The sequence below is a fragment of the Scyliorhinus canicula genome, chromosome 21 (assembly GCF_902713615.1).
Source record: "Scyliorhinus canicula chromosome 21, sScyCan1.1, whole genome shotgun sequence".
Taxonomy (NCBI): Eukaryota; Metazoa; Chordata; class Chondrichthyes; order Carcharhiniformes; family Scyliorhinidae; genus Scyliorhinus; species Scyliorhinus canicula.
The window spans coordinates 51706211-51718481 of record NC_052166.1 but is presented as its reverse complement, the minus strand read 5'-3'; the positions used below and the strand labels follow the sequence as shown (position 1 = coordinate 51718481).

Here is a 12271-nt window from a genome sequence, read left to right as displayed (position 1 = left end):
TGCCCCAGAGTGCTTTAACAAAAGCAACTATTGCTATAAAAAGAATATAAGCAGGAGTAGGCAATTCAGCCCCATAAGCCTGTTCTGCCATTCATGGCTGATCTCATCTCCACCTTACTGCCTGCTCCCCCATTTCCTTCATCCTGTTACTAATTAAACTCTTTTCTATCGCCTCCTCAAATTTGTTTAATGTTCCAGCATCTAATACCCTGTGAGGTAGAGAATTCCACAGATTTGCGACCCTTTGAGTGAAGTAATTCCTCATTTGTTTTGAATCTGCCTCTCCTTAGCTTAAATCTGTGGCCTTTTGATTTAGAATGTCAAACAAGGGGAAATGTCCACTCTACATCTACCATGCTAATCACCTTTAGCATCTGATGCACCTCAATTAAATCTCTTGTTCTTCTGAACTCCAGCAAGTATAGGCTGAAACAGCTCAATCTCGCTTCATAAGACAGTCCTTCATCCCTGAAATCAATCTAGTGAACTCCTCCAGTAAGGGGATCAAAACTGTGTGCTAGTACTCCAGGTGAAGTCACCAATGTCCCATACAATTGCAACAGCACTTTTCCTTTTATACATAGGAAACCAAGTAGCCAATTTGCACACAGAAAGACGAGAAACACAATACAACCAAGACTTTGCATAAAGTACTTCATCGGTCACAAAGCCCTGAAGGACATCCTGAGGTTGTGGGATAATGCTCTATATTGCAAGTTGTTTCCACATATGACCAGATGATCTTCCTTTACGTTTATTGAGGGATAAATATTGGGAAGGAAAGCAGTAAGAACTTCCTTACTTTTTTTTCAAAATAATGCCAAGGCTCACCTTCATCCACCTGAGGGGCGAGCAGGTAGAGCTTTGGTTAATGTCTCAGCCAAAGACAGCACTGCCAAGAGTGAAGCATTAGTGTGTTGGTTGTGTGCTGAAGAGTGGAGCGCAATTTGAACCCACAATCTTACTCAGATACAACTGCATGATGACTGAATTACTGCTGAAGGTGTCTCTCCCCCCCCCCCCCCCCCACCAACCAATCTTCCAATTCACTATTTAATACGTTCCCCAACTTGACTTTACACATCAAGACAAATGACCCCATGTTGGTGCTATAAAACACACACATTTTCTCAAAATGAGTGGAGTATTGCAATCGCAGGAAAGCTTTTTGAAACAGGAATTTGTTTATTCAGCAAGTGAAACTGTATCATCAATGTAACAAGCTGACAAAACAGCAACTTGATACAAGCCTGAGGTAACAAATAATTTAGCAAAGAACATCCATTTGGGCAGTCTTGAGTTCAGTAGTTAAAACAGATTAGCTTAGCAGTTGTAGAAACAAACACATCAACACAAATGGCATGCGAGTAACCTTCATCTGTTACCATGATTTTCTTTTCTTGGAACTGTAGGAAAATCCTATTACTATCCGAATGTGTAAAAACTTAACAGTAGCAACATCCACCGATGGAGCACTTGGCTCAACTAAGCAAATGTGCTTTTATTTAGCACTTTACAGAGGTCAAACCCATTGCATTCAAGCATACCTGATGGTCTCTGTGTACACCTCAATCAATATTGGTGTGGCAGTAGGTTATGTTGGCTGCAGTTCATATATTATCAACATTGAACATGAATTCACATATGGTTATGGCGGAGCTGGAGTGAACTCAAAGTTCTCTGGCCAAGCTTGCTGGCACAAGAGTCATGGAATCTACAAATGAGGAAATCAATAGCCAATCCATGGCACTTGACATTTAGTGAATTGAAGTCAGTTAAACATTTGAATTAAAGCGTCAACAGATATCTTGAGGAAGAGAAAAAGTAAAATTCTGGATAGTAGTTAAACTACTCAGCCGAGGTGTGGCAACTAATAATAATAATAAAAGAGGGTTTCACTTTGGTTAAAGAGCACTGCTCTTTGAACATCCACTATACCAACCTCACGTGCTAAAATAAACTGATGTTAACAATGTGGAAGAAAAATGACTCTAAATGCTTTATGGTGTCACATCATTTTCTCCCCTATGTGACTTATGACTTTTATCTTTGAATTATTTAATTTTTCTGTGTTGGAGATAGCCATGCTACAGGTTAGTCCAAGGTTAAATATTAGCACTAAAATGGATTTGGGGCTGCAGTGGGGAATCAGAAAATAGGGCTTGATTTCCCTTGTGTGTGAAGACACACTCCATTTTAAGTCATGAGCATGAAGTACAAATAAACTTTTGAACCTAACCTGGACTTCTTCCCTATAAATCCTATTTTGAGTAAAGGAAGTTCTTGGAGCTCTTCAAGTAGAATATGCTTTGGAGTTGCTTTGCGGTAATGCATTCAGCAACATTTTAATGCTAGGCTGTTTTCATTCACATTTTCAATTGTATTACTGGTCTAAATTTGGGGTGAGTTTAATGGAGATGGCCAATTACTGAGAGGGGTTGAAGGAAACTCCAAAGCAAGGGCTTCATGGCTAAAGAATGAAAGACAAATTCTATCCACAATATTGTGGGATGGTCATGTTTAAGATTCGTCAGCAGATGGTGAATGGTTAAACTATTTCCAAAATTTAAAAAAAACTTATGCTCATTGTTGGGTATTTTTACAGTTTGCTGTAACACACTTGCAATACCGAGCAATTTAGCAACCATCTGCATCCCTGTTCCACCACTCACAGCTACGGATGCAGACAGTTCATTCACTACTCCCATCAAGGAAAGCCGGCACACACACATACTTTGTACATCACCATCGACAGTACAGGACAGGCTGCACAGGCCACAGATGTTGGCGCAGTGCAAGTTCAATTTACATTCTGCCAGTGTGAATTTGGTTTTGACGCGCCTTGAGCTGCCAGCTACGACTGACTGGAGGGCTGCAACACTCTTTGTGAACCATTTCCCCATCTCTTAATCCAGCAGCTGTTAATAGATAACCTGCACTCCAGCATTCTTACCTATGAGAAAGCACCAGGCCCCTGTTTCATTTTACCTTCAAATCACAGTGGAACACAAAGAGTGGCTTGGTATTTTAAATCCCTGGAGTGCTTAATTCTGAGATTTTGATAGAACCTTTATTTCCATTTGATTTGAGAAAATAAATATTCTGACTCCTGTGCAAAAGAGCAATGCTTCTTCACTCATTAGAGAGGTTGCCAACCAATACAATTTGAAGGAGGCTATAAAACCTCTTTGCTGTTTGCGCCCAAAGCGAGTGCCTGACAGCAGCAGGCTGCTCTTGGGAGGGCGAGATCTAGAGGTCTACATTTTGCACAGGTCTAACCACTTTAGCTTGTCTGACAAATAGAAATCTATAAAATAAATTAACTCAGTGTCGCTGAAACAGAATGTACTTTATATGGAAACCATGAGATACAGTTAAACACAGTGGCACAGAGTATTTTACAAGTTATAACATGTTTCAATGGTTCAGATAACGCTGAAAAACCATTCAAGTTTCAATCATGTTGACTGAAGTTGGGTGAACCCTGCTTCTGTTACGTACCCTGGTTGCATATTGACCACTATATTCAACCTTTTAAATAATACACAACAAACGAGGGTCCATCATATATTGCATACCTAATGGAACATTTATGCAGAAGTCATTTGAAATAGTTATTTTGAAACTAAAGATGTCTTGAGAGATGTGGGAATTAAGTTGCATGGCAAAAATAAAATGACGGATGTTGTCCAAACATCTTTTGACTTGAGTTGTAAACAGCAGAATTATAACTGGTGCAACCTGATGCTGTGAAGCACAAGTCCAGCACGATAAAGCAGACACATTTGGATTGGGTGTACAATGTTTTCTTTAGCCGGCAGTGTAAGGTGGACAGAATATTTCTCCTGGGGGAGGCACCATCGCTGCATGGTTCTGATGAACCAACTCCCAGTGGCCAGTAGAGAAATTGGCACTGCCAAAGAGCTCGGATCAGGAAAAATCTCACACACACACACATACATTCTCTGAACTTGGAAATACTGCCTGGCAAGGGGGTGGGTCAAAAATAGTTAGATTGGTTTCGATGGGGGGGGGGGGGGGGGTGAGAGAGGGTTAGGGATATAAAAAAAAACATGGGTTTGGAAAGGGTGTGAACTGTTAGGGCTACCTCGAATGTCGCAATGGATTCAAACTCCACCAGCCGGAGAAGATTGCGAGAACAATCATAAAGGACTATCACGATGCAGACACTTTTGAGGCAATCGCATTGCCAGACAATTCAGTGCACTTCATTAAAAAAACTCTGTTCACTGATTTACTCTTCCAAGTGCCACTCAATGCAGCCTGTTAACACTGTCAGTAGTATGATTTGTGCATAAGAAAGTTAATACCCAACATGGGCTAAAAATTGTTCCATTACAATAAAGCAGCTGAAGAATAAAAACAAACATTAAAAAAAAAATTAGGCAGCAGTTATTACGCACAGTTCCCTTGGTCGACCACTGTGCTCCTCGCAGTGTAAGTCAGTCTTTGTTGTTTCGTCAATGCGAAAACTGTGCCTAATGTCTGCAGCCGGTACCATAAATTAGGAGCAGTTGTTCACTTCCTCTTTCAAGACATACCAAAATCATTTCAGGGTCACGAAGTAAGCTTCAAAAAAAGTGCTTCAGTATTCAACGCTGGCAGTTGATGCACAGATTTCTCCTCATCAGATCGTTTTTTTTCCTTCACTTAAAAGTTTTATTTCCCATTGCGTGGGTTGGCACTTTGATCACATCATGTGTACTGGATCCATATGTTCACTCAAACGACATAAGGTTAGTGGGTATCTGAAAGTAGATGGGAGGGAAAACACATGAGTCAGGGGCCATCTGTGGTTACAGAGTCATGGGGTTTTACAGCACAAAAAGCTCTTTGGCCCACCATGTGCGTGCCAGCCATCAAGCACGGTGGCAATTTAGTGTGGCCAATCCATCCACCCTGCACATCTTTGGGCTGTGGGGGTGAGATCCACGCAGACACGGGAAGAATGTGCCAACTTCATACGGACGGAGACCCAGGGCCGGGATCGAACCCAGTTCCTCAGCGCCATGGGACAGTAGTGCTAACTACTGTGCCACTGTGCTGCCCTTCGACTTGCCATTTTAACCTGACCTTCAGCCGGGCAACAATATTGACTTCTTCATCAGGCAAAACCTGCTGGGAACAGCAGCTTAAACCAGGTCAAGACAAAAAAGCACTGTGTTTAATAATGCACTCAACAACATCAAGCTTTGTGTGAGCTGGGTTTTTATGGGGGGGGATTAATTCTACCATTTAATGTGCTGATTTGACCTATTCCGGCAGTTTTCAGTGAGCACGCACTTTGGACCACATTCTGATGCCAGGTGAATGGTCCTACCTGAGGCCTATTGCTTTTGCATGCATCATCCAAATGCTTGTGCCACAATATTGCATGAAACCTCGAGCTGGTCTGGAACTTGTAAACATTACCTGCAAACGAAAAACAGACGTGTAGTCTCACAATGATATCAATTTACAAACGTATAGAGCCTGTCAAGTAGTAAACCTGTCCAAAGGTGTCTCATATAAGCAGTCAGCAAATGCTACGCTTCAAAAATTGAGGTCTGTAAAGACTTTTAAAGTAATATCCTGTGACTAAACGGTGACACTGAGCCATTCACTCATGTTGAACCAATTTAACAAATTATCACCATAATTGTTGGCAGTGTAATGAAAAAAGAAACAGCATTATCTCATCACCTACTTTTAAGAAATTACTGTATTAAATCAAAGAACAAAGAAAAGCACAGGAACAGGTCCTTCGGCCCTCCAAGCCTGCGCCGACCATGCTGACCGTCTAACCTAGATCCTTCTACACTTCCAGGATCCATGTCCTCCTATTCCCATCCTATTCAAGTATTTGTCAAGACACCTCTTAAACGTCACTATTGTACATGCTTCCATCACCTCCTCTGGCAGCAAGTTCCAGGCACCCACTACCCTCTGCCTCGCACATCTCCTCTAAACTTTGCCCCTCATATCTTAAACCTATATCCTCTAGTAATTGACTCTTCCACCCTGGGGAAAAAGCTTCTGACTATCCATGCCCCTCATAATTTAGTGGACTTCTTTCACGTCGTCCCTCAAACTCCGTCATTCCAGTGAGAACAAACCAAGTTTATTCAACCTCTCATCATAGCTAATGCCCTCCATACCAGGCAACATGCTGGTAAATCTCTTCTGTACCCTCTCCAAAGCCTCCACATCCTTCTGGTAGTGTTGCGACCAGAATTGAACACTATATTCCAAGTGTGGCTCAAATAAGATTCTATACTGCTGCAGCATGACTTGCCAATTCTAATACTCAATACTCCAGCCAATGAAGGTAAGCATGTTGTATGCCTTCTTGACTACCTTCTCCACCTTTCAGTGACCTGTGGACCTGTACACCCAGATCCCTCTGTCAATACTCTGAAGGGTTCTGCCATTTACTGTATATTTCCCACCTGTATTTGTCCTTCCAAAATGCATTTCCTCACATTTGTCCGGACTCTGCCCAAGTCTCCAACCATCTATATCCTGCTGTATCCTCTGATGGTCCTCATCGTTGTCTGCAGTTCCCCCAATCTTTGTGACATCCACAAACGTACTAATCAGACCTGTTACATTTGCCTCCAATCATTTATATATACTACTGTTATGGACCAGGATTTAAAAACTCCTAAGTATATTATGGAGTTCACCTGGCCTCTAACATTTTGTTGAATTTGGCTAGGATGAGCACAAGAGCCTTCACTTGATGTGTTGTTCAACAGTCTTCCCAGACACTTTAATCAAACAAGCATTATTCTAAGAACTTGGTTAACATTTATATAAACACAGCAGGAGATTTTTATCATAAAGATACCCCACAGCTACAGTAATCTATGTTAAACACTTAATGAATTCCCCCTTTTACTGTTCCAACTCAAAAACAAAATCCCATAAACCAAAGACCCCTTTTCAAGGGTGTGGCCCAGCACTCTGCATTCTCACTCGAATAAGACTGGTTTTCCCTGAGATTCTGACCACGTCTCATCAGCAGGTTTAAACCCTCCCGGAAAGCAAACTATATCTTTAAGTCACCAAAACAGGTGGAACAGGTATTTAAAATGAAAATAGAGAGAGACAGGCCAAAAAACTTCTGTTCTCTGCCTGAGTCCACAGCAGCCAAAACGTGAAAGTGAAACCAAAAACAGCTCACAGAGCCACAGCCCAGCTCCACCCACACAATGACATCACTGAAGCCATGTGATAAGACAAAAAACTTTCTTAAAGGGACACTCCCATGATATTACAAACAGCAAAGGTCCCAGCACTGATCCCTGAGGAACACCACTAGTCACAGCCCTCCATTCAGAAAAGCACCCTTCCACTGCTACCCCATCTACTATGACCAATCCAGTTCTGTACCCATCTTGCCAGCTCACATCTGATCCCACGTAACTTCACCTTCTGTACGAGTCTGCCATGAGGGATCTTGTCAAAAGCTTGACTGAAGTCCACGTAGACAACATTCACTGCCCTTCCTTCATCAATCATCTTCGTCACTTCCTCAAAAACCTCAATCAAGTTAGTGAGACACAACCTCACCTTCACAAGACCATGCTGCCTCTCGCTAACATGTCCACTTGCTTCCAATTGGGATTAAATCCTGTCTCAAAAGAATCCTCTCCAATAATTTCCCTATCACTGACGTAAGGCTCACCAGCCTGTAATTTCCTGGATTATTCTTGCTACCCTTTTCAAACAAAGGAACAACATTAGCTATTGTCCAGTCCGCTGGGACCTCACCTGTCACCAGCGAGGATACAAAGATATCTGTAACTGCCCCAGCAATTTCCTCCCTTGCCTTCCTCAGTATTCTGTGGCAGATCCCGTCAGGCCCTGGGGACTTAATTACCTTAATGTTTTTCAAGATGCCCAATCCTCTTTTTTGATCTCAATGTGCCCCAGACTAGCTACACACCCTTCCTCAGACTCATTATCCACCAAGTCCTTCTCTTTGGTGAATACTGATGCAAAGTACTCATTTAGTATCTCACCCATTTCCTCTGGCTCGATGCATAGATTTCCTCCCCTGCCTTGAGTGAGCCAACCCTTTCCCCGGCTACCCTCTTGCTCTTAATACACATATAAAAAGCCTTGGGAGTTTCCTTAATCCTGTTTGCCAATGACTTTTAGCCCTCCTGACTCCTTGCTTAGGTTCCTTCCTACTTTCCTTATATTCCTCACGGGCTTTGCCAATTCCTAATCTTCTAGCCCTTACAAATGCTTCCTTTTTCTTTTGGACTAGGCTCACAATATTCCTCGTTATCCAAGGTTCCCGAAACTTGCCATACTTATCCCCCTTTCTTACAGGGATATGCCGATCCTGAATTCCTATCAACTGACGAATCCAGCTTAGAAATTTATGTAACTTTTTCTGTTGCAGATTTCCAAAATGGGACAGCCTCAGTGTCGCTCACTCACTCGCAGCTGACCTACGCTCAGGTAGGCTGGGAGCTCCTGGCTGGACACGAACAGGCCCACCCCAGACAGGCCAGCAATCAGGGTCAGGAGGCGAGCAATGCCCTGAAATGCCTTTGCTTTTAAAGAAGTGAGTTCCATTTTAAAAATGAAGCTGATAGAAGCCGATGTATAACTTGAGCATTAAAAGAAAGCGATTTTATATTGAATAAAAGGGCTCTCCATTTTGTGAAAAATTCCAGCAATCTTCAACAAGCCTGACTGGGATCTGCCAACAAATTGGCTGTCAGACGGGCTATAACGCACTTATCTTCAGATCAAACATGTGAGCACCCAATGATTCAGTCAAGGGACAGAATTTGTGTTTAGAAGAATGCGAGGTGATCTTGTTGAAACATAAGATTCTGAGGGGGGGGGGGCTTGCCAGGGTGGATGTTGAGAGGATATATTTTCTCCTCACGGGGCAAATATAGAACTATGGGGGCCACAATTTCAAAATCAGGGGTTTCCCATGTGAGATGGAGATGAGGAAGAATTTCAGGGTTGTTAATGTTTGGGACCCGAGAGAGCAGCGGAGGCTGGTAATCGAATATATTTAGGCCGAGTTTAAGGGATAGTAAGACGTCTTACAACACCAGGTTAAAGTCCAACAGGTTTATTTTGAATCGCTAGCTTTCGGAGCACTGCTCCTTCCTCACCTGAGGAAGGAGCAGTGCTCCGAAAGCTAGTGATTTGAAACAAACCTGTTGGACTTTAACCTGCTGTTGTAAAACTTCTTACTGTGCTCACCCCAGTCCAACGCCGGCATCTCCACATCATTGAGGGAGTCAAGGGTTATGAGAGGGGTAGAAAACTGGAGCTGAGGTCACAACATGACCAGCCAATATCTTAGTGAATGCTACAGCACGCATGAGGGGGCCAAATGGCCTACTCCTGTTCTTATTTCTTTCAGACTCCAGACAGAATTGCGTATTTGTTCCACCGCTACACATAAACACACACACAAAAATACATTACTTTTGCCACACTTAGCTTGAACTTCTTAGAAAGATAGATTGCAATATCTCACAGGCTGGAGATCAAGTCTGTTGCTGTGTCATTGAGGTCTATTTAATGTGAGTGTGAGTCCCGTCATATATAAAGGGTATAAGAGAATGAGCCCTTTTTCTCTTTCTGTTTGCTTACCTTTATCAGGATCACTTAGCTGAAAGATATCTGGGTGTTCTGGGTCATCAGGTAGAACGACCATCCATCCTGCTATAGACACCTTCTTACTTGCCGACGATTTGAACTGTTATTAAGATACAAATTTTAAAATAAACTCGGAAATTTTAAGAAAAATCTGAACATTTGTCAAGAGAAACAAAACTAGAAACTAAAGACACTAAACGACAGCTGATTAGTCATGTCCAGTGACCACTATAACAGAGACATAAAAACTTGTTTCTGTTGTGATCAAAGCAAAATGGTTTCGCCAATTTGAAGTTTTCTTCATTTATCATTATTCATTTGCTGGTAGTTTGCGCAACTTTGAAAAAAATTTGCTTTAGATAATTGAAAGATTGCACGTGAAAGGATTTTCAGATTTACAAAGGTCTAGCCAGAAATGGGTTTGCTAAACAGCCGAGTGCATACTTGGTTGAAAAAGCTACTTAAAATAACTTGCAAACAATCAAGAGCTGTTAACCATCTTTCTATAGCCGAACTAAACACATACCGAAGCATTTCTCTCTTAATTTCCCCTCTGCTGGTGCATGCTCGGATCGTTGGCTTCATAGAATTTACAGTGCAGAAGGAGGCCATTCGGACCATCGAGTCTGCACTGGCCCTGACACAGAGCACCCTACTGAAACCCACGTAACTCCCCTATCCCCGTAACCCAGTAACCCCCACTTAACAGGGGCTGGTTTAGCTCACTCAGCTAAATCGCTGGCTTTTAAAGCAGACCAAGCAGGCCAGCAGCACGGTTCGATTCCCGTACCAGCCTCCCCGGACAGGCGCCGGAATGTGGCGACTAGGGGCTTTTCACAGTAACTTCATTGAAGCCTACTCGTGACAATAAGCGATTTTCATTTTCATTTCATTTCAACATGTTTTGGACACTGAGGGCAATTTATCATGGCCAATCCACCTAACCTGCACATCTTTGGACTGTGGGAGGAAACCGGAGCACCCGGAGGAAACCCACGCAGACACAGGGAGAATGTGCAGACCCCGCACAGAGAGTGATAAGTCGAGAATCGAACCTGGGACCCTGGAGCTCTTAAGCAACTGTGCTAACCACTATACTGTGACGCTACTGTGCTGACCACTATGCTACTTTGCTGCCCTGCTTGTAGAGTCAGCTCTGCCCATGGACTTCTACAGAAACTTCAAGTTAACCATATGTTCTAGAGACATGAATACCTTTAATGCTGCGGCATTTCAAGTGCTCATCTAAATACTTCTTAAATGTTGTGAGGGTTCCCACCTGTATCACCCTTTCAGGCAGAGAGTTCCAGTTTCCCACCACCCTCTGGGTTAAAATGTTTTTCTCACATCTCCTCTAAACCTTCTGCCAATTACTTTAAATCTATGCCCTTTACTTACTGACTCCTCCACTAAGGGGAAAAGTACCTTCCTATCCATTTATGTCCCTCATAATTTTATACCCCTCAGTCTTCTCTGCTCCAATGAAAACAACCCCAGCCTATCCATTCTCTCTTGATAGCTGAAACAATCCAGTCCAGACAACATCCTCGTGAATCTCATCTGTACCCTCTCCAATGCAGTCACTTCCTTTCTACAGTGTGCACTCGCTCCAGTGCAGTCACTTCCCTTCTACAGTGTGTACCCTCTCCAATGCAGTCACTTCCTTTCTACAGTGTGTACCCTCTCCAATGCAGTCACTTCCTTTCTACAGTGTGCACTCGCTCCAGTGCAGTCACTTCCTTTCTACAGTGTGTACCCTCTCCAGTGCAGTCACTTCCTTTCTACAGTGTGTACCCTCTCCAGTGCAGTCACTTCCTTTCTACAGTGTGTACTCGCTCCAGTGCAGTCACTTCCTTTCTCCAGTGTGTACTCGCTCCAGTGCAGTCACTTCATTTCTATAGTGTGTACTCTCTGTAGTGCAGTCACTTCCTTTCTACAGTGTGTACGCGCTCCGGTGCAGTCACTTCCTTTCTACAGTGTGTACTCGCTCCAGTGCAGTCACTTCCTTTCTATAGTGTGTACTCGCTCCAGTGCAGTCACTTTGTTTATATAGTGTGTACTCGCTCCAGTGCAGTCACTTTGTTTATATAGTGTGGTGACCAAACCTCCACACAGTTCTCTAACTGGGGCCTAACCAGCATGTTATACAGCTCCAGCATAGCCTCCCTGCTCTTATATTCAATGCCTCTGTTAATTAAGGCTGGAATCCCATAGGCCTTCTTATCTCCCAAGGTCCCATTACCACCGGCACGTAACCTTTCCCCTCCAATTTCTTTCTTCATTTCAGGCAAATTGCTCTGCAGCCAGTTGAACTATCACCTGCACCTGCACCCCCCCCCCCCCCCCCCCCCCAATCCACCAACCCCCCACATCGCAGTTACAGATCCTATCCTTCGATTCACGTCACAGTAGATTGATACCTTCAGCTGATTCTTCAATCCTGTGCAAGATGAATATTTCTGACAGTCGGAGTGTTACAGCGGGTGGTACTGATTTGTGGAGCTGCCCCCAGCAGACGACAGTGGACAAAAAGACGACAGCGAGGCCACTGCTAACACTAGACACATGGACACCGCCAGCAGGAGCCCATTGTTTTGTTAAAAAAAAACACAGGTCACCTTTGAAAGAT

The 12271-nt window shown here is 43.2% G+C and overlaps 1 protein-coding gene across 4 annotated transcripts in view; it reads right to left on the bottom strand.

Annotated features, from left to right (window-relative positions):
- Positions 1-1164: 1164 nt before the first annotated feature.
- The window catches only part of ralgps1 (Ral GEF with PH domain and SH3 binding motif 1), a 723987-nt gene continuing 712880 nt past the window's right edge, over positions 1165-12271 (bottom strand). For all 4 annotated transcript variants that reach the window (XM_038781972.1, XM_038781971.1, XM_038781976.1 and 1 more), the window contains 3 exons: positions 9637-9742; positions 5342-5433; positions 1165-4769 (listed from right to left, as the gene is read on the bottom strand). In XM_038781972.1, the coding sequence (XP_038637900.1) occupies positions 4740-4769; positions 5342-5433; positions 9637-9742 (228 nt within the window). In that variant the 3' untranslated portion in view covers positions 1165-4739. The remainder of the gene's footprint in view (positions 4770-5341; positions 5434-9636; positions 9743-12271) is intronic.